Source organism: Tachyglossus aculeatus, chromosome 23, assembly GCF_015852505.1.
Source record: "Tachyglossus aculeatus isolate mTacAcu1 chromosome 23, mTacAcu1.pri, whole genome shotgun sequence".
Taxonomy (NCBI): Eukaryota; Metazoa; Chordata; class Mammalia; order Monotremata; family Tachyglossidae; genus Tachyglossus; species Tachyglossus aculeatus.
The window spans coordinates 36,719,119-36,741,466 of record NC_052088.1 but is presented as its reverse complement, the minus strand read 5'-3'; the positions used below and the strand labels follow the sequence as shown (position 1 = coordinate 36,741,466).

Below are 22,348 nucleotides of genomic sequence, written 5' to 3'. Positions count from 1 at the left end.
TCCCTCTCTGCAGTCTCACATTTCCTCCTGCCTGCAAGGCATCTCTACTTAGAAGCAGCGTGGCTCAATGGAAAGAGCCCGGGCTTTGGAGTCAGAGGTCTTGGGTTCGAATTCCGGCTCCGCCACATGTCTGCTGTGTGACCTTGGGCAAGTCTCTTAACTTCTCTGAGCCTCAGTTACCTCATTTGTAAATTGGGGATTGACTGTGAGCCCCACGTGGGACAACCTGATCACGTTGTATCCCCCCAGCACTTAGGACAGTGCTTTGCACATAGTAAGCGCTTAAAAAATGCCATTATTATTATTATTCATTATTATTATTACTTGGATGTCCTCCCATCACCTCAAACTTAGCACGGCTAAAACAGAACTTCGTATCTGCCCACCCGAACCCTGTCCTCCCGCTCATTTTCCCATCCCTGTTGACGGCACCACCATCCTTCCTGTATCACAAGCCCGTAACCTTGGCATTATCCTTGACTCCTCTCTCGTTCAACCCACACATTCAACTCATCACTAAATTCTGTCAGTTCTACCTTCACAACATCGCTAAAATCCACCCCATCCTCTCCATACAAACTGCTGCCACATTAATACAAGCCCTTATCCTACCCCGTCTTGATTATTGTATCAGCGTCCTTGTTGACCTCTCCGCCTCCTGTCTCTCCCCACCCCAGTCCCTACTCCATTCTGCGGCCCGGATCGTTTTCCTTCAACAATGTTCAGACCGTTTTTCTCCGCTCGTCAAGAGACTCCAGTGGTTGCCCATCCACCTCTGCATCAAACAAAACCCCCTCAGCATTGGCTTTAAAGCAGTCAATCACCTCACTACTCTATTAGTGCAACCCACCCCAAACACTTTGTTCCTCTAATCCTTACCTTCTCCCTGGGCCTCCATCTCGCCTGTCTCGCTGCCGACCGCTCGCCCACACCCTCCCTCTTGCCCGGGATGCCCTTCCTCTTCATTTCAGACTAATAATTGTTCTCCCCAACTTCAAAGTCTTATTGAAGGCCCATCTCCTCCAAGAAGCCTTCCCTGACTAAGCCCTCCTCTCCCCTTCTGCATCACCCTGTCTTGCTCCCCTCATTTATCCTCCCTCCCATCCCCAAAGCACTTATGTATATGTCTGTAATTTATTTATTTTTGTGTACTAATGTCTGTCTCCCTTTCTAGACTGTGAGCTCATTGCGGGCAGGGAATGTTTCCGTTTGTTGTTAATATTGTACCCTCCCAAGCGCATAGTACAGTGCTTTGCACACAATCAAGTGCTCAATAAATACGATTGAATGAATCTACCCCAGGGCTAATGATGATGCTTGGCACACAGTAAGCACTTAATAAATACCACAGTGATTATTACCATTATTATCGGATTAGCTGGATCCTACCTGCTGGTTCATTCATTCAATCGTATTTATTGAGTGCTTACTGTGTGCAGAGCACTGTGCTAAGCATTTATACCCTGGTTATACCCTGACTTTAAGGCCTCCAAAATACTGTAACTTGTCCTAGAAACTTCATCTCCCCTCCCAACCCCACAGCACTTATGTACATATCTGTCATTTATTTATTTATATTAATGTCTTTCTCCCCCTCTAGACTGTGAGCTCGTTTTGGGCGGGGAATATGTCTGTTTGTTGTTATATTTTACTCTCCCAATCACTGTGCTCTGCACACAGTAAGTGCTCAATAAATACGATTGACTGACTGACAGTTGGGAATTGCTGCCACAATCACTTGCCTAATAATAATAATAATGATGGTATTTGTTAAGCGCTAACTATGTGCAAAGCGCTGTTCTAAGCGCTGGGGAGGTTACAAGGTGATCAGGTTGTCCCACGGGGGGCTCACAGTTTTAATCCCCATTTTACAGATAAGGTAACTGAGGCACAGAGAAGTGAAGTGACTTGCCCAAGGTCACCCAGCTGACAGTTGGCAGAGCCGGGATTTGAACCCCTGACCTCAGACTGCAAAGCCCATGCTCTTTCCATTGAGCCACACTGCTTCTCAAATAATCTTGGTATTTGTTAAGCACCTACTATGTGCAAATCACTCTTCTAAGCGCTGGGGAGGATACAAGGTGGGGCTCACAGTCTTCATCCCCATTTTACAGATGAGGGAACTGAGGCACAGAGAAGTGACTTGCCCAAAGTCACACAGCTGAAGCGGCGGAGCCGGGATTTGAACCCATGACCTCTGACTCCGAAACCCGGAGCCATGTGTGACCTTGGGCAGGCCACCTCATTTCTCTTTGCCTCAGCCTCCTTGTCGGTAAAAATGGGGATTCAGAACCTGTTCTCTCTCGTTCGTGGACCATGAGTCCCACGTGGAACAGAGACTGTGTCTGAGATGATTGTATTGTATCTACCGCAGCACGTAGCACAGTGCTTGGCACATAGTAAGTGCTTAACAAATACCACAATTAATTCTTCTTATTCCATAGCGCCCCATCTCCTGGGAAAGCAGGGGTCAGTGGTAGTGGGATTCTTAGGCCACCACCTTTCGGCCAGAAACTAATGGATCAATCAATCAATCTATGGCATTTATTGAGCACTTACTACTACTAGTAATAATTGTGTTATTTGTTAAGTATTTGCTATGTGCCAAGCACTTTTCTAAGCACTGGGGTAAATACAAGGTAATCAATCAGTCAATCAATCGTATTTATTGAGCGCTTACTGTGTGCAGAGCACTGTACTAAGCGCTTGGGAAGTACAAGTTGGCAACATATAGAGACAGTCCCTACCCAACAGTGGGCTCACAGGTAATCAGGTGGGACACAGTCCCTGTCCCACCCGGGGCTCACAGTCTCAATCCCCATTTTCCAGATGAGGTAACTGAGGCCAAGAGCAGTGCTCCGCACTTCGAACAGTGCTTAGCACATAGTAAGCGCTTAACAAATACCGTAATTACTGTTAGGTGCCAGACATGTACTAAGCGCTGGAATATATACAAGCAAATCGGGTTGGACACAGTCCTTGTCCCACGCGGGGCTCACAGTCTCAATCCCCATTTTACAGATGAGGGAACCGAGGCCCAGCAAAGTGAAGTGACTTGCCCACGGTCCCACAGCAGACACGTGGCAGTGCCCGGATTAGAAGCCCGGTCCTTCTGACTCCCAGGCTAGGTCTTGGGTGACCTGGACTCTGAGAAGCAGCGTGACTCCGTGGCTCCATGGCTCTGGGTTCAAATTCCGGCTCTGCCACTTGTCTGCTGTGTTGCTTTGGGCAAGCCACTTTAACTTCTCTCTGCCTCAGTGACCTCATCTGGAAAATGGGGATGAAGACTGTGAGCCCCACATGGGACAACCTGATCATCTTATATCCCCCCCAGCGCTTAGAACAGTGCTTTGCGCATAGTAAGCGCTTAACAAATACCATCATCATTATTATTATTATTCGGGGGTCTGTCGTTTCAGCTGGGGTGGGGGGGCCTCCTGGACAGTCTATCATCAATCATCATCAACCGTATTTATTGAGCGCTTACTGTGTGCAGAGAAGTGTACTAAGTGCTTGGGAAGTACAAGTTGCCAACATATAGAGACAGTCCCTACCCAACAGTGGGCTCACAGTCTAAAAGGGGGAGACAGAGAACAAAACCAAACATACTAACAAAATAAAATAAATAGAATAGATATGTACAAGTAAAATAAATAAATAAATAAATAGAGTAACAAATATGTACAAACATATATACATATATACAGGTGCAGTGGGGAAGGGAAGGAGGTAAGATGGGGGGGATGGAGAGGGGGACGAGGGGGAGAGGAAGGAAGGGGCTCAGTCTGGGAAGGCCTCCTGGAGGAGGTGAGCTCTCAGCAGGGCCTTGAAGGGAGGAAGAGAGCGAGCTTGGCGGATGGGCAGAGGGATTGGGGGCATTCCAGGCCCGGGGGATGACGTGGGCCGGGGGTCGATGGTGGGACAGGCGAGAGCGAGGTACGGTGAGGAAATTAGCGGCGGGGGAGCGGAGGGGGCGGGCTGGGCTGGAGAAGGAGAGAAGGGAGGTGAGGTAGGAGGGGGCGAGGGGATGGGCAGCCTGGAAGCCCAGGGTGAGGAGTTTCTGCCTGATGCGCAAGTTGATTGGTAGCCACTGGAGATTTTTGAGGAGGGGAGTAACTTGCCCAGAGCGTTTCTGGACAAAGACAATCCGGGCAGCAGCATGAAGTATGGATTGAAGTGGGGAGAGACACGAGGATGGGAGATCAGAGAGAAGGCTGATGCAGTAGTCCAGACGGGATAGGATGAGAGTATGAACGGGCAGGGTAGCGGTTGGGATGGAGAGGAAAGGGCGGATCTTGGCAATGTTGCGGAGCTGAGACCGGCAGGTTTTGGTGACGGCTTGGATGTGAGGGGTGAATGAGAGAGCGGAGTCGAGGATGACACCAAGGTTGCGGGCTTGTGAGACGGGAAGGATGGTAGTGCCGTCAACAGAGATGGGAAAGTCAGGGAGAGGACAAGGTTTGGGAGGGAAGACAAGGAGCTCAGTCTTCGACATGTTGAGCTTTAGGTGGCGAGCGGACATCCAGATGGAGATGTCCTGAAGGCAGGAGGAGATGCGAGCTTGGAGAGAGGGGGAGAGATCAGGGGCAGAGATGTAGATCTGGGTGTCATCAGCGTAGAGATGATAGTTGAAGCTGTGGGAGCGAATGAGGTCTCACCAAGGGAGTGCGTGTAGATTGAGAACAGAAGGGGACCAAGCACTGAACCTTGGGGAACCCCCACAGTAAGGGGATGGGAGGGGGAGGAGGAGCCTGCAAAAGAGACTGAGAAAGAACGACTGGAGAGGTAAGAGGAGAACCAGGAGAGGACGGAGTCTGTGAAGCCAAGGTCGGATAGCGTGTTGAGGAGAAGGGGGTGGTCCACAGTGTCGAAGGCAACTGAGAGGTCAAGGAGGATTAGGACAGAGTATGAGCCGTTGGATTTGGCAAGCAGGAGGTCATTGGTGACCTTTGAGAGGGCAGTTTCTGTGGAATGTAGGGGACGGAAGCCAGACTGGAGGGGGACGAGGAGAGAGTTGGTGTTGAGGAATTCGAGGCAGCGCGTGTAGACAACTCGTTCAAGGAGTTTGGAAAGGAATGGTAGGAGGGATATGGGGCGATAACTAGAAGGTGAGGTGGGGTCAAGAGAGGGTTTTTTTAGGATGGGAGAGACATGGGCATGTTTGAAGGCAGAGGGGAAGGAACCAGTGGAGAGTGAGCGGTTGAAGATGGAAGTTAAGGAGGGGAGAAGGGATGGAGCGAGAGATTTCAAGAGATGAGAGGGAATGGGGTCAGAAGCACAGGTGGCCGGAGTAGCACTTGAGAGGAGGGAGGAGAGCTCCTCTGAGGATACTGCTGGGAAGGATGGGAGAGTAGCAGAGAGTGTTGAGAGCCGGGGGGCTGGAGAAGGGGGGGAAAGTGACTTTGTGGAGGTCGGACCTGATGGATTTAATCTAGAACTGTGGCAGCTGAAAGTGTGAAAATCTTTCTAAAGGCAAGCCAGAGGTCATGGTGGGGGAGGGGAAGCCACCCAGCTCTAAACCTCCAGGCGGAGTCAGAGAAAAGAGGTGGAACTGCCACCACTGGTATATTCGTCAAAAATGATTTCTAAGCACCCACGGGCTGATGGCTTTGGACTTGCCTCCCTCTGACATGGCTTTTGGTGGGAGCAAAAACACAGCAGAACAAACACAGCTCTTCAGGCTGTTTTATACCGTATGGCGTAGTCCCTATTGTGTACCAAGTCCTATGCTAAGCGGTGGGGTTAAAAACAAGATAATCAGGTCCTTGTGTCACTTATACCACCTTCCTCAACAAGAAACACTCTCCCAGCTGTCTGGAATGCGCTCTTTCCCCAAAGTCAATCAATCAGTCGTATTTATTGAACGCTTACTGTGTGCAGAGCACCGTACTAAGCGCTTGGGAGAGTCCAATGCAACAGAGTTGGTAGACACTTTCCCTGAACACAAGGAGCTCACAGTCTAGAGGAGGAGACAGAATATCCCTGCCTCTCTTTTCTTTGCACACGCAAGTTTCAAAGCTGGAAGTCACCCGGATTCCCTGTTCGGTTGAGCTGTATACTGGCGGCCCCGATTTCATTTTCTAATGATGGAAAGAAGGGGAGCAGCGTGGCTCAGTGAAAAGAGCACGGGCTTTGGAGTCAGAGGTCACGGGTTCAAATCCCAGCTCCGCCACTTGTCAGCTGTGTGACTTTGGGCAAGGCACTTCACTTCTCTGGGCCTCAGTGACCTCATCTGCAAAATGGGGATGAAGACTGTGAGCCCCCCACGGGACAACCTGATCACCTTGTAACCTCCCCAGTGCTTAGAACAGTGCTTTGCACATAGTAAGCACATAATAAATGCCATCATTATTATTACTATTATCCCCTCTCCCCCTTGTTAGTTTGCCTAGAAGGCTTTAATCCCGGAATTCAATCCTCCATGGGTACAAAAGATGAATGATCTTTGTTTCTCCTAGTGATGTTTTTGCCTAAAAAAACCAAGGACAAGGAATACGAGTCCAAGAGCCAATGCATTGAAGGAATTAGTCGATTGATTTGCACTGCTAAGCATCAGCAGAACATGCTACGGGGTAAGTGCCGAATCCTGGGTCCCCTCTGTGGCGTGACTGGTCCATTGGCTCACGCAGAAAGGGAAACTGCCCGAGAGCTACAGCTCTCTACTGGGAGCCTAAATTTCCCCACGACACGTTGCTTTCTACCTTGACTCTTCCTGATTTTCCACTGCCGCCCCACTCAAGTTAGAAAATCAGCAGAGCCCAGGGGAAAGAGCACGGGCCTGGGGATCAGAGGACCTGAGCTGAGCACTTGTCTTCTGGGTGACCCTGGTCAAGTCATTTCACTCCTCTGGACCTCAGTTACCCCATCTGTAAAATGGACAACCTGACGATCGCGCATCTCCCCCTACATCACTCCCTTTCCCCCGCCTGTGTCTTGCGCTCAATCGGTGGTATGTGTTGAATACATATCTATTCTATTTATTACATATCTATTCTATTTACTACATATCTATTCTATTTACTACATATCTATTCTATTTACTACATATCTATTCTATTTATTTACATATCTATTCTATTTATTTACATATCTACTCTATTTATTACATATCTATTCTATTTATTTTATTTACATATCTGTTCTATTTATTTATTTTATTTTGTTAGTACGTTTGGTTTTGTTCTCTGTCTCCCCCTTTTAGACTGTGAGCCCACTGTTGGGTAGGGACTGTCTCTGTATGTTGCCAATTTGTACTTCCCAAGCGCTTAGTACAGTGCTCTGCACATAGTAAGCGCTCAATAAATACGATTGATGATGATGATGATGTTGAGCGCCTGCCGCAGGCAGAGCACTGTACTGAGCGCTTGGGAGAGTGCAGAACAGTCGGTAGACACGATCCCTACCCTCCGGAAACGTACAGAGAGGAAAACAAAGCGGGTGAGACGCTCAGGACTTTAAGTAATAAAGTGAATTTCCTCAAGGCCCAAGGCGTATTTTCCCTCAAGGAGCCAACCCGAGTCTCCTTCCCGTTAGCCGTGTCGGAACCAAAACTGCCGCATCTGCGAGTTCGTTGTCATGGGAATCCAGCGAGGCAGAGGACTTAGTGGTGTGCACGTGCGCGCGTGCTCACGTACACTGACCCGTGGCCGTCTTGTTTCCTCCTCCCAGTTCTGATCGACGGAGTCGAGTGGAACGACGTCAAGTTTTTTCAGCTGGCGGCACAGTGGTCTTCCCACGTCAAACACTTCCCCATCTGCATCTTCGGACACTCCAAATCTACCTTCTAGGTTTCCGAGCAGACGGAGGGAAGGAGGGAGGGAGGGAGGGAAGGAGCCGGCGAGCCCCTGACGAGTCCTTGGCTTCCCCGGAGCTTGCCAAGTCTCTTGCTGACCGAAGCCACTCTGCTTTCTGTCCCGCAGATCCTTTGCAGCTGGGCTCGGATGATTTCTGAGTTACTTTTCTATTCATGGTTAAGTTTACTTTGGGGGCGGGGGAGGCGAACCCCAAAACCCACACGGGAAAAGCAGTCTTAAGCGTAAGCTGGCCGATTACCCCCCAAACCACCGAGGAACAGTTCCCAGCCTGGAGAGCGGAGTAGCTTCACTGCATACTAATCTGGGACGCTTCCCGAGAGGAGCGGGGAGGGGGGCGGGGGGGGCGGCTGAATTGAACTTCGAGGATCTCACTTGGGATTTGATTTGGTGGGAGGAGGAGGACTGAGAAACGTTCTCCGACTGGCGGTTTCCAAACGGTTCATCCCCAGAAACTTGACAAGCGGACGGGCGAGGCGGTCCACTCCTTCCTTGGCGAAAACCAGGGCCTGGGTTCGTTCAGGAGCGAGGTCCGCCTCGCCTCGGTCGGCCTGCCCGACCGCCCGTCCGGGCCGCGGGGACGAAGGCGAGCGAGTTTCCGAACGACCGGAGATCGGCGCCCGGAATTCCCCGGGGGGGAACGCGGGAGGACGCAGGGTGGGATCGGGACATCCGAGTCGGATTCCCGTTTTGGAAGAAAACGTAGGCCGACAGCACCCCAGAACCCATACCGTCCTCTGGCCCCCCCGCCCCGCTGCCAGGAGCTTCCTGCTGGCATCCCGCCGGCTGGCACCCCACGGGGGTGCTTGCTGCTATCTCTTAGGTTTTCCATCAGGTCACGTTTTTCGGTCAGACCTCCAGCCTCATAAAGAAACTGGCATTTTGCAGTAGCGAGTTTTTTTTTTTTTTTTAATGCTTTTAAATATAACTCTATTCTAATTTAGCTGCCAAAAAGAGAGGTTGCCGTTTTGTTGTCAAGTCTCAGCATTACCCTGGTGGCTAGTAACTGAGCCAGCTGGACTCTGTCGTGCTTTACCCTTCTGCACCACCAGCGATGGAGTCCGAGCTCCGCCCACGTCCGTACGTGTCACCCTCTTCCGTCCGAGACCCGGTCTCCCACAAACCTCGCCCCTCCCCGACTGGTGGGTAAGCACGCTTTTCACTTTCGTGTGGGTTTTGTCAAGCCTCCCGGCACACGGGCGTACTCACGGATACCTCCTCTGGGAACCCGCTACCCTCAGAGGCCCGTTCCCCCCGCGCCCCCCGCCCCTCGGCCTACGTACCAGACCGCTTCGTCTCCGCCCGCCGACCAACAGATCCGGTCACGGGGCCAGCTGGAGGCAAGAGGTGACCTGCAGAAGGTGTGCACTAAGGCGGATAGGACATCCAAGGTTGGCTTAACTTGAATACCTCTCAGCCTAGCCTGTGGATTTCACTTGGAGGGATTGTGGAACTCACGGACATCCTAGCCAGCACAGGCCCAAGTGGCTCTTAGGGCCCCTCGTCCACCATCCGAACCAAACTGCCAGTTCACTTAAGAGTCTGGCCGCGCCTTCACCCTGATTCCTAAGGGATGCGGCCTCGTTTGGGGGTGGAACTGCCGGGCGCCAATGACGTGGAGTTGAAGGTTGTCCCGAAGGAGCCGGTGTTTTCCCAGCCTTACCAAAATCACTGTGACGTGGCGTCCACTTCCCGTGGCTCAGTGACGAGTAGGACCACCCGACTCTTACGCCTTCGGAAGCGTGTCGTTGCGGTCTACCTCCCTGTGGGTTCTGATCGGTGACGTGTCTAAGCTTTCGGCTCCAACGAAGTGTTCTCTAAGCTGGAAGGGCCGCTAACACCCCCCCGTCTGAATTCCCGCAGGGATCTGTTTGTTCCAGAAGCTAACCAGGTGGGGCTGTGCATAGCCTAGACCTTGAGAATTGAATCCTGGAAACCCTAATTGGCAGAGGTCTGATGCAGGAGTCTTGGGTTTATCCGGCACGTTGATTTTTTCTTTTTTGGTTGGTTTGTTTGCCCAAAACTCTCCACCCTTCTCACCTCGTCCCCAGCACAAATACAGCCAACCTGTCCAGGGAAGTGACTCTTGGTAGAGCTGGTGAGGCCAGGGAGCAGAGACTGGAGGCAGGGAGGCCATGATCTCCCCGGGGGAGCTCAGTGATTGACCGCACCTTCTTGGTCAGCTAAGACGGCACAGAGGTGACTTTTCATCTCTCCGCTCCCCCTTGACCCTCTGTCTCCCTCTGCAAACCTCCCCCCCAAACCCCACCCCATCATCATCTGGCTCACCTGGGTGGAGTTGGGAAATTGTGGGACAGCAGAAGGAAAATCAGAAAGTGGGCCGTGGGGTCTGGATCCTGAGTGGTAAGAGATGGCTCTAAATTCCCCTCACCCCGTCCTTTGGGAATCTCAGCCAAGCGGGAATCCCGGCGGCATTCCCCAGAAAGGTGGAAAGCAGCGTGCCGGGCCCACGGGTATCTGGGATCGCGTCTCTCCACGGGGAGGAACTGCACGTGGCGGGTGGAATTTAGCAGGTCGGAAATCCCGGCCGAGGCAGGACGGCAGCCAGGCTGCACGGCCGGAGAATGGGCTTCTGGAAGTTAGCAGACCGATTGAGGCGTCGCCGGTGCCTTCTCCGTTCCTCGGCTGGGAGGCGAGAGGGCCCGGCCGAGTGGGGAGAGCCGGGCTAAGCAATAACATTTCCGCCCTTCCTCCGTTTTCCTGTCCGGCCCCAGTCCAAAAGTTTCCCTCACGGGTTTGGGAAGTGAGGACGCCTGCGTGTACGTCTCCGAACGGACATCTCGAGGGCCATCTGGCTGGCTGAGGAGGGGGCGGGACGGTTTTCCCCTCTACTTTGGTTCAGGGCGGAGATCCCTCCTCTCAGAGGCCAGGGACCGAATCCCACCGTGGCTTTGGGGCCCGCCCTCCCTCAGGAAGCAGGAGAAAGGCGTCCCGCGTCTGGAAACTCTGGGGCGTTTTGTATTTATTTCTGTTAATTACAGTTAAAATGTTTACTTAGCACAGCCGCGGAGTGGGCACGTGTTTCCCCTTTTGTTAAGAGTTTGTACAGGAAGAAAGAAAAATTATATAATTTTTTTTAATATAAAAAGTTTCTATTCATTGCTCTTTTCAGAGGCATTTTGCACAGTCGCTGTGGGACAGAGTGGGCAAGGTTAGGAAGGCCCAGAGGAGTACACGGATCACTTCCATTCAGTCGGTCGATGGATGGTATTTATCGAGCGCTTACTGTGTGCAGAGCACTGTACTGTACGCTGGAGAGAGTACAGTAGAACGGAGTTGGTAGACACGTTCCCCGCCCTCAACGAGCTTACAGGCTAGAGGGGGAGATGGACATTAATATAAATAAATTAATTGGACCTGGGCATCTCTTTTTAGTGAAAGACTCAGTGCTTCCTCCTTCCCCCTCTTCTCCTCCCCACCTCTTTCAGTCAGTGAGTCAATTTTATTTATTGAGCACTTATTAATAATAATAATAATAATGATGGCATTTGTTAAGCGCTTACTATGTGCAAAGCACTGTTCTAAGCACCGGGGAGATACAAGGCGATCAGGTTGTCCCACGTGAGGCTCACAGTCTTAATCCCCATTGTACAGATGAGGGAACTGAGGCCCAGAGAAGTGAAGTGACTTGCCCAAAGTCACACAGCTGACAAGTGGAGGAGCCGGGATTTGAACCCATGGCCTCTGACTCCAAAGCCTGGGCTCTTTCCACTGAGCCACTCCGCTTCTCTCTGATTCTCTCTCACTTCTTGTGTGCCGAGCATTGTACTAAGCACTTGGGAGAGTACAGTAGAACAATAAACGGACACTTTCCCTGCCCACAGTGAGCTTACAGACTTTCACCTCCCCGTCCTCCTGTTTGGAATGAGCATTGCCCGGTATTGAACTTCCAGTTTTGGGCAGCTCCCAGGGTCCGTACAGCACGGCCTAGTGGATAGAGCCCGGGCCTGGGATTCTAATCCCGACTCCACCGCTTGCCTGCCATGTGAGCTTGGACAAGTCACTTCACTGCTCTGGGCCTCAGTTATCTGTAAAATGGGGATGAAGACTGTGAGTCCCATGTGGGACAGGGGACTGTGTCCAACCTGCTTAGCTTGGCATCTACCCCAACACTTAGAACCATGCTTGACACAGAGTAAGCACTCAAGTACCATAATTATTATTATTTTCATTATTATTATTCCTCTTGGGAGACAGACAGTGCCGGATCTGCTGCTGCTGCTGCTGGTAGCATCCTTTGGGAATCTGGTGGGATAAGTGCTCAGGACAGTGCTCTGCACACAGTAAGCGCTCATAAATACGATTGATTGAATAAATACGATTGAATGAATGAATGTGCCATCAGTGCTGTCTTCCCTGCTAGTCCGCCCTTGGAATGGGGAAGACGAGCAGAACCTTTCCCTCTCCGGGACCGGTCCTGGCGTTAGTCCACTCTTCGGTCGATCAGTCAGTCAGTCGTAATTATTGAGCGCTTTCTGTGTGCAGAGCACTGTACTAAGCGCTTGGGAGAGTACAGCAGAACAATAGCCAGACGCATTCCCTGCCCACAACAAGCTTACAGCCTAGAGGTCCCGGGAAGCCGAGCATTTCGACTGGCGGGATCCGACTCCAGTACCTAAAGCGCGTTAGCCGAACGCCTCTGCTGTGCCTTCTCATCAGGGTGCCCGATTTCATTCAGAATCCGTGGAGAGAATCCCCAAAGGGAAAAACTGGAATCTGCCAAGAAGGGTCCGTCCGAATTACGATTGAAATTAGGGCTTTGTTTTACGTTTTGTTTAAAAACAGTCTCAATTCCCCAGGGAAACTTTCAGGACGCTTGGTATCCAAGAGCCTACTTACAATCTTACACCAATCAGCGTTTCAGCCGCGGACCGCAGACGGTTCTCTGGGCGGTGGCTGTCCGGGGTGGCCGTGTTAAAGCCGTGTCCGGGACTAGTCTGTCATTTTGCCGGGCGGGGGACGGTCTGAGGCCCTGGGCCTGCGGGTGCATCTGCGGGGGTCCAGGAAGTTGGGCTGGGAGGGCTGGTCTAAGCACTCTGCTCCTCCTCTCCTCCTCCCACTGATGTTGCCATATCACACTCACGGCCTCGGGGCACAGGCGGAAGATTTCAACTGCCTGCGCCCGGACCGGGTGCCCCGTGAGCGGTCCGAAATCTGGGCCCCGGGCCCTGCCCCACCCAGCCTTGGGAGAGGGGCACCCAAAGCTGCCACCTCCAACTCCTCTGCCCGAGATGTCCAGAACCGGGGAGGTTCCGCCTCACAGGTCTGGTTTCAGAGTTTCCGGGGAGTCTATTTTCTCCGGGATACGGTGGGTGGCAGAGTTTCTGGGCTGGACCCAGAGCCCAACCTTGTCCACTTTGCTCTCTAAATTCAGATCCATCTCTGTGGGGACGGATATGCCGTTGGCGGGGGTGAGTGCAGAGCAGGGCCCGCCTGGGATACCCACCCCACCGGGAGTCACCTCTTGGCTGACTTGGGCTAGATCGGTTCGGGTGTTTCCGTCAGTAACCCAATAACGAACGCCCTTCGGCCGAGGGCACAAATTGGCTGGTCTTGAAATGCTTCTTCCTACCCTTTCCCTTTCTCAGTTCCCCATTTCCCCCGACGATTAGTCTCCCCATCCGCTCCCGGCTACCCTTTCTGCTTCCGTACAACGGGCGTCGATTTTTCTAGAGTTATAGTGTGAGCGGGGTAGGGCGTACCAAGCCGTCCATCCTGGACAGGCGTATGGGGACGGAGCAGAAAGTGGTGAACTCTAGATACCTTCCCTGTGGGCTGTCCGGACTTTAGTGTCCCATTGAGGGGGGCAAGGTGAGGTTGGTCCTCTGAACCTCAGTTACCTCATCTGTAAAATGGGGATTGAGACTGTGATCCCCATATTGGATGGGGACTGTGTCCAACCCAGTTTGCTTGTATCCACCCCAGTGCTTAGTACTGTGCCTGGCACATCGTAAGTGCTCAACAAATGCCGCAATTATTATTATTATTATTAATAACCAAAATGGACTGATGGCACAAAGCTCTTGGCTCCTGACACTCCCCTGCCACTGAGCTCATTCATTCATCCATTTCATCCTATTTATTAAGCGCTTACTTTATGCAGAGCTCTGTACTAAGCGCTTGAGAAAGCACAATACAACAATAAAGCAGTGACATTCCCTGCCCACAGCGAGCTCACAGTCTAGAGTCGTGTCCCCCTCGTCCCGGGAGAACGATCCTGGGAACGCAGTGGAAATGATCGCATTAGCCTGACAGGGGCACCGGGCAACTCCCCGTTCCAGAAAAGGGTCAACACCGCCCTGGGAGTGGAGGAGGAACTAGAGCTAAAGAGACCGCCGAACGCCTCTTCTCATTTCAGCCTGGCCTTGGGTGACTTCCTTCCTTTCAGGGAGGCAGAGGGCCCCGCGTGGCTGGGGTGGCTAGAGAGGCAGCAAACCTCGGCCCCGCAGCCCGCCCGCGGCCCAAGGGGTAGCAAATCAGGAGAGCCTGGATGCCCTTCTGAGCCCATTCCTGTGGTTTCCCCTCGTTAAATCCACTTTCTGCGGTTTCCAGCCAATCCCCGGCCAGCACCGCCGAGGAGATGGGTGGGACCAAAGGTTGGGCCCCAGATTTCCAGGCATCCCTCGGCCCTCTCTCACCCCTGGAGTTTTAGGCTCCCCATGAACCCTTCCTGGGAAGGCCTGGACCCCAACAGGACTCGCTGGGCAGAGGGGCAGAGGTTGCAGTGCATTTGGCTTTGGCTCGGGAGCCTTTCAAGGAAGAACCTCTTAGGCCTCGCTCCCTGCCACATAACTAAAAAATGGCCCGGGCAGGGTGGGAGCAAAAAGGGCTTTAGGGCAGAGCCACCGAGTGAGGGAGAGAGCACCGTTGGTTCCAGGCAACTTTGAGCCACACGGCTCCCCTCACTGCAGATCCCAGGTGGTCTGGATTCAGCGATGGCTCTGGGGCGGAGCCCGCTTCTCTCCCTGAAAGGCCTCCTTCCCTCTCAGGGAATTCCCGACGAACAACTCCCGACTCTCCCTCCCCTCCTCCCATTCACTTCAGCCACCCCTCCCTGCGCCTGGCCCCTCAATATCGAAATCACCCTCTCTCTAACTCTCCTGGGCCTACTTCCACCCTGAAGGGCCCTCCTCGAGGTTGGTGGAGGTGATAGCCAGTCAGGAGGTGAATGGGCAGAAAGGCTCCGGCTTTCGTTTTAATAGAGGCTCTCCGGCTCCGGAAGGAGAAGAGGGACCAGCCAGGGCCGCGGGAATGCAGGATCAGCCAAACCTACCCAGCTCTTTGCCCCTGACTCGGCCAGCAGCCGGAGGAACACCAGCCTGGTCGGTTACTGGGGTATTTCGGTATTCTGGTTCCAACACCCCAGAGCCTCTGAAGGTTTAGCCTCTGGAGCACAGAGGAAAGGAGTGAACCGAAATAGCATAGTCTCGTGGATGGAGCACGGGCCTGGGAATCAGAGGCCCTGAGTTCTAATTCTCAACTCTGCTGCTTGTCTGCTGGGTGACCGTGGGCACGTCCCTTCACTTCTCTGGGCCTCAGTTGCCTCAACCGTAAAATGGGGATAAGATACCTGTTCTCCCTCACCCCGTAGACTGTGAGCCTCATATGGGACAGGGACTCTGTCCAAACTGATTATCTTGCATCTACCCCAACAGTTACTACAATGCTTTGGCACCGTGGTCAACACTTAACAAATACCGCAATTATTAACCTTCCTTACGCGGGCTAGTGTGGATAGGGACTCCCGGCCTTCCGTGTGGGGTCCCCCCAAACTCTGACTGGCTCCTTGGCAGGTAATCCATCTTGGGGAGGAAGCCTTCTTCTAAGCCCTGGGCAGGGTCAGTCGGGCTTTTCCACGACATCCCCCTCCACACGGAGAGCCCTGGGCTTCGGCGATTTCTCCCCAACATCCTCAGCTCTGGAAGAGGAGCCGGCCTCTGACCTGGAGCCTCCCAAACTCTGGAATCTCCTTTCCCCGGATGCTTCCCCTCCTCTTGGAGCTGTAAGGACTTCCCGAGAACCTGGCATCTCCGGATAACGGGGCAAGGAGCCGAGGAGTTCTTCTTTCCCCAGTTTCCGCCTCTGCGGGATGGTTTTGCGCGGGGAGAGTAACCAGGGTCGGCAACCCAGGGCTCCAACCCTGGCAATGAAGGGTTGTTACCACTCCATCTATTTGTAGGTTGTTTTTCATCTGTTTCGTTATCGAATTGTTTTGGTTTCTAGGGGTTTTTTTATGAAAACAGGCTCAATGTAAATAGCCCTTTTTTGGAACAGACCCTAATCTGCAATGTGCACAACCATGTCAACTATTTTACGGTACTAATGCAACACTAATAAACTGGAAATGCAACCCACCAGGAGCCCCGGGTCTCCGTCCCTCCCCACCCCAGCCCGCGTGGCTCGGTCTGTCGACGAAAGGGTCCCCCCGAGCAACCTGGTCCTTCGGGCCTCCTCATTCCAGATCCTAGAAGAGAGAAGGTCTTGTCCCTTACCCTCACCTCCCTCCCCTCTCCTGTGCTTTCTCCCTCATCCCTTACCCACCATCTCCCCTTTCCTGTGCTTTCTCCCTCAGTCACTTGCCTTTTGGGCTCTACAAATCCCCAGCCCCCAACAAAGCAGCCCCCATCTTGTGTGAAACTGGTGAGCCTAGCAAACTTGTGTGCACACAGGCACACACACACACAATCACAAAGCATCACAGCTTTGGACACAGTCCTGTGAAATAGCCAACTCTGTTTTGTCCTGGATTAAGCCATCTAGATCTACCCCGTTTTGTTTTGTTGTCTGTCTCCCCCTTCTAGACTGTGAGCCCGTTATTGGGTAGGGACCAGCTCTAGAAGTTGCCGACTTGTACTTCCCAAGCGCTTAGTACAGTGCTCTGCATGCACACAGTAAGCACTCAATAAATACAGCTGAATGAATGAATGTAAACTCATGGGCCGGGAATGGGACAGCCAACTCTGTTGTACCATACTCTCTCAACTGCTTAGTACAGTGCCCTGCACATAATAAGCACTCAATAAATACCACTGATGATGACGATAGCCATCCCTCCTCACCCCAGTTTATCCACTTCCCCCAAGGGCCCAGCTCAGGGCAGGAAAGGGCCGTGGGGAATGGTCTTGGCAGGCAGGAGGCCCCAGCTGGGAAATATCCTGGCTCGTCTCTCTATGGATCAAAAAGTCTCAGGAACTGGAGTGTAGCAGTGAAAGTGGATACGCCCCCAAAGTTCATTTATTCGTTCATTCAGTCGTATTTATTGAGCGCTTACAGTGCTTGGGAAAGTACAATACAGCAATAGAGACAATCCCTACTCTCAACCAGCTCTCAGTCTGGGGGCGGAGGGAGGGAGACATCAATACAAATCAACAGACATCAGTGTAAATAAATAAAATTACAGATGTATAAAGGGCTGTAGACCGGGGATAATTCCTTGGGAAGTACAAGTTGGACGTATAAAGTGCTGTAGAAGGGGGATAATTCAAGGCATCCCTGGTCAGCTTGGGTTTCAGAACAGGAGCTGAGTGTTGGAGGCAGGAGGCAGCCTGCTTTTTGGGCCCAACGTGGACGGTTTCTACCCCTTCCTGCTGGCTAGCCACACGCCGGCCGTGTCGCAAGCGTCCGCACACACGTGAGAGTCCCTAAGAGTCACCCGTTTTAAGGTCAGTGGGGCACGTTTTGTTTGTCTTGTTTTATGTTGTCGAGTCGTCTCCGACCCATAGCGGACGCATCTACGGACACATCTCTCCCAGAACGCCCCACCTCCATCTGCAGTCGTTCTGGTAGCGGATCCGCAGGGTTTTCTTTATAAAATCCGGAAGCGGTTGACCATCGCGTCCTTCCGTGCGGTCAACTTGACTCTCCGCCCTCGACTCCCTCCCGAGCCGCTGCTGCCCATCACGGGTGAGTTTTGACTTGTAGCAGATTGCCTGCCACTCGCTAGCCGCTGCCCGAGTTAGGAATGGAACGGATAGGCCTCCGCTTGACTCTCCCTCCTGTAGTCGAGACTGGTGCAGGATAATAAAAATAATAATCATTACGGTATTTATTAAGCGCTTTCTACGTGCCAGACACTGTAGTAAGCACTGGATGTGTGGCAGTGACTTTCTAGGAAAGGTTTAATGTCATGGGAGCTGAAATTCTCATCTTAATCACCAGCAAGTGTTGCCGGATGCTGAACTCGGCACTTAAGGAAGGCACCGACTCTGCCCTCAAAGAGCTTCTGGTCTCACGGCAGACACGAAACTCGTCTCCCTTCTTCAGCTGCTCTTCAGCAAATGGGCCGGGCTCCTGAATGGGAAGAGCAGGACAATTTGAGGGGATGAACCTGGGGGCCGATCAAATGACTACTATCATCATCATCATCATCATCAGTCATATTTATTGAGCGCTTACTGTGTGCAGAGCACTGTACTAGGCGCTTGGGAAGTCCAAGTTGGCAACATATAGAGACAGTCCCTACCCAACAGTCTAAAAGGGGGAGACAGAGAACAAAACCAAACATACTAACAAAATAAAATAAATAGAATAGATATGTACAAATAAATAAATAAAAAATAGAGTAATAAATATGTACAAACATATATCCATATATACAGGTGCTGTGGGGAAGGGAAGGAGGTAAGATGGGGGCGATGGAGAGGGGGACGAGGGGGAGAGGAAGGAAGGGTGAGCCCACTGTTGGGTAGGGACCGTCTCTATATGTTGCCAACTTGGACTTCCCAAGCGCTTAGTACAGTGCTGTGCACACAGGAAGCGCTCAATAAAAACGATTGATTGAGTCCCTGAGGCTGCCCACGTCTTATCACGCTTTGCCAGAGAACGAGGGCAATAGCATCCTGGGTCAGCTCCTTCGGAATCTGTCCATTCAGCTCAGGTGTCTGACTCTCAGCGGACCACCGAGACAGTTGGCTAGGAACCAGTGCGGCCTAGTGGAAAGAGCCCGGGCCCGGGAGTCAGAGGACCTGGGTTCTAATCTCAGTTTCTCAGTTCCACCTAGTGTGTGTTGTGTGACCTTGGGTCCACTTAACTTCTCTGTGCCTCAGTGTCCTCAACTGTAAAACGGGGATAAAAACTGAGCCCCACGTGGGACAACCTGATTACCTCGTATCTACCCCAGCGCTTAGAACAGTGCTTAGCACATAGTAAGTGCTTCACAAATTCCTCAAAGCCCTACTGAGAGCTCGCCTCCTCCAGGAGGCCTTCCCAGACTGAGCCCCCTCCTTCCTCTCCCCCATCCCCAACCCCCCTCCCCACAGCACATATGTTAGTATGGATTTATTACTCTATTTTACTTGTACATATTTATTCTATTTATTTTATTTTGTTAATATGTTTTGTTTTGTTGTCTGTCTCCCCCTTCTAGACTGTGAGCCTGCTGTTGGCAGGCTCCTCCAGGAGGCCTTCCCAGACTGAGCCCCTTCCTTCCTCTCCCCCTCGTCCCCCTCTCCATCCCCCCATCTTATCTCCTTCCCTTCCCCACAGCACCTGTATATATGCATATATGTTTGTACATATTTTTTTTTACTCTGTTTATTTATTTAATTTATTTGTATATATCTATTCTATTTATTTTATTTTGTTAGTATGTTTGGTTTTGTTCTCTGTCTCCCCCTTTTAGACTGTGAGCCCACTGTTGGGTAGGGACTGCCTCTATATGTTGCCAATTTGTACTTCCCAAGCGCTTAGTACAGTGCTCTGCACATAGTAAGCACTCAATAAATACGATTGATGATGATGATGATGATGTTGGGTAGGGACCATCTCTAGATGTTGCCAACTTGTACTTCCCAAGCGCTTAGTATGGTGCTCTGCGCACAGTAAGCGCTCAATAAATACAATTGAATGAATGAATGAATAAAGACGAATGAATGAAATACCATCATTATTGTTATTATTATTATTACTATTCCCTTTACTGGCGCCAATGGTGTCTGGAATTTGGTTGGCCTTTTTGGCCGATGCTGTCGCTGCCCTCCAGACTGGGTCATCGATCTAAAAGTCAGCAGCGACTCTGACATCCCTCTCCTGAGTTGCGACCATCTCCAGGAACTATGTGACCTTGGGCAAGTCACTTAATTTCTCGGGGTCTCAGTTCCCTCATCTGTAAAATGGGTATTAAGGCTGTGAGCCCCATGTGGGACAGGGACTGTGTCCAACCCGATTTGCTTGTATCCATTCAGTGCTTAGTAAAGTGCTTGGCACAGAGTAAGTCCTTAACTACCACTATTATTATTATTATATTAATATATCAATTATATAATAATATATTAATAAAATAATATGTTAATGTTATATATGTTATATATTATTATATAATATGATAATAATAATAATAACTGGGAATGATTTTATCCAGCTTTCTTATCTCTTCCTGCAATTTATCCCCCAACTCCATGGCATCTCACCACTTGGAAGTGTTTCATGATCCCAGCCCTAGTGCCTCCAGTCTGTAAACTCAATGTGGGCAGAAAATATATCTGTTATTGTATTATACTCTTCCAAGCACTTAGTACAGTAGTCTCAGAGAAGCAGCGTGGCTCAGTGGAAAAGAGCATGGGCTTTGGAGTCAGAGGTCATGGGTTCAAATCCCGGCTCCATCAATTGTCAGCTGTGTTACTTTAAGCATGTCACTTCACTTCTCTATGCCTCAGTGACCTCATCTGTAAAATGGGGATGAAGACTGTGAGCCCCACATGGGACAACCTGATCACCTCGTAACCTCCCCAGCGCTCTGCACACAGTAAGCGCTCAATAAATAGCGTGGCTCAGTGGAAAGGGCCTGGGATTTGGAGTCAGAGGTCATAGGTTCAAATCCCGGCTCTGCCAATTGTCAGCTGTGTGACTTTGGGCAAGTCACTTCACTTCTCTGTGCCTCAGTTCCCTCATCTGTAAAATGGGGATGAAGACTGTGAGCTCACCGTGGGACAACCTGATCACCTTGTAACTTCCCCAGTGCTTAGAACAGTCCTTTGCACATAGTAAGCGCTTAATAAATGCCATCATCATCAATAAGTATGATTGAATGAATTAATGAATAAATGCCATCATTATTATTATTATTACTCCGCACACAGTAAGCCCGCAATAAATATGATTGAGTGATAGGGGTTTTCTCTCTGGAGCCAACCCAGTCCCCACAGGGGATAGAGCATTCATTTTTAGACTGTGAGCCCACTGTTGGGTAGGGACTGTCTCTATGTGTTGCCAATTTGTACTTCCCAAGCGCTTAGTACAGTGCTCTGCACATAATAAGCGCTCAATAAATACGATTGATGATGATGATGATGATTCACGTTAAACTTTTCTGAGTCTGCTTCCCTCCCGCCTCCCAGTTCTTTCCCTCTCCCCTTCCCCACCCCTCATGGCGCACAGATCTTCTCCCTGGCCCTTCTACCCCAGGGGCCTTGACCACCCTCTGTAAAATGGGAATGACGACTGTGAGCCCCACGTGGGACAACCTGATCACCTTGTATCCCCCCCATTGCTTAGAACAGTGCTTCGCACGTAGTAAACGCTTAACAAATGCCGTCATTCTTATTATTATTATTCCTTCAATCATATTTATTGAGCACTTTCTGTGTGCAAATAATAATAATAATAATAATAATAATGGCATGTATTAAGCGCTTACTATGTGCAAAGCACTGTTCTAAGCGCTGGGGAGGTTACAAGGTGATCAGGTTGTTCCATGTGGGGCTCACAGTCTTATTCCTCATTTTACAGATGAGGTCACTGAAGCACAGAGGAGTGAAGTGACTTGCCCCAAGTCACACAGCTGACAATTGGCAGAGCCGGGATTTGAACCAGTGACCTCAGACTCCAAATCCTGGGCTCCTTCATTCATTCATTCAATCATATTTATTGAGCGCTTCTGTGTGCAGAGCACTGTACTAAGCGCTTGGGAAGTACAAGTTGGCAACATATACCCAACAACGGGCTCACAGTCTAGAGGTAATAATAATAATGATGATGGCATTTATTAAGCGCTTACTATGTGCAAAGCACTGTTCTAAGCGCTGGGGAGGTTACAAGGTGATCAGGTTGTTCCATGTGGGGCTCACAGTCTTAATCCTCATTTTCCAGATGAGGTCACTGAAGCACAGAGGAGTGAAGTGACTTGCCCAAAATCACACAGCTGACAAGTGGCAGAGCTGGGATTAGAACCATTATTATTATTATTTATTATTAATAATAAACACGATTAAATGAATGCTGCTGCTGCCCCCTGCCCTAGGGGAGGCCAAGCAGTGGCTGGTGGGAAGTCCTGGTGGCAGGGGAAACAAGCGTGGCTCAGAGGAATGAGCCCGGGCTTGGGAGTCAGAGGTCACGGGTTCAAATCCCGCCTCTGCCACTTGTCAGCTGTGTGACTTTGGGCAAGTCACTTCACTTCCCTGGGCCTCAGTTCCCCCTTCTGTAAAATGGAGATTAAGACCGTGAGCCCCCCGTGGGACAACCTGATCACCTCGTAACCTTCCCAGCGCTTAGAACAGTGCTTTGCACGTAGTAATCGCTTA

At 51.1% G+C, this 22,348-nt stretch overlaps 1 protein-coding gene across 13 annotated transcripts in view; it reads left to right on the top strand.

The window, feature by feature from the left end:
- PACS2 (phosphofurin acidic cluster sorting protein 2) overlaps positions 1 to 11,109 on the top strand; it is a 238,099-nt gene extending 226,990 nt beyond the window's left edge. For 12 of the 13 annotated variants that reach the window (XM_038765675.1, XM_038765667.1, XM_038765666.1 and 9 more), the window contains 2 exons: positions 6,459 to 6,572; positions 7,669 to 11,109. In XM_038765675.1, the coding sequence (XP_038621603.1) occupies positions 6,459 to 6,572; positions 7,669 to 7,787 (233 nt within the window). In that variant the 3' untranslated portion in view covers positions 7,788 to 11,109. Of the gene's footprint in view, positions 1 to 6,458; positions 6,573 to 7,668 lie in introns of those variants that run through there. The other variant, XM_038765672.1, reaches the window with a different exon arrangement.
- The last annotated feature ends 11,239 nt before the right edge of the window (positions 11,110 to 22,348 follow it).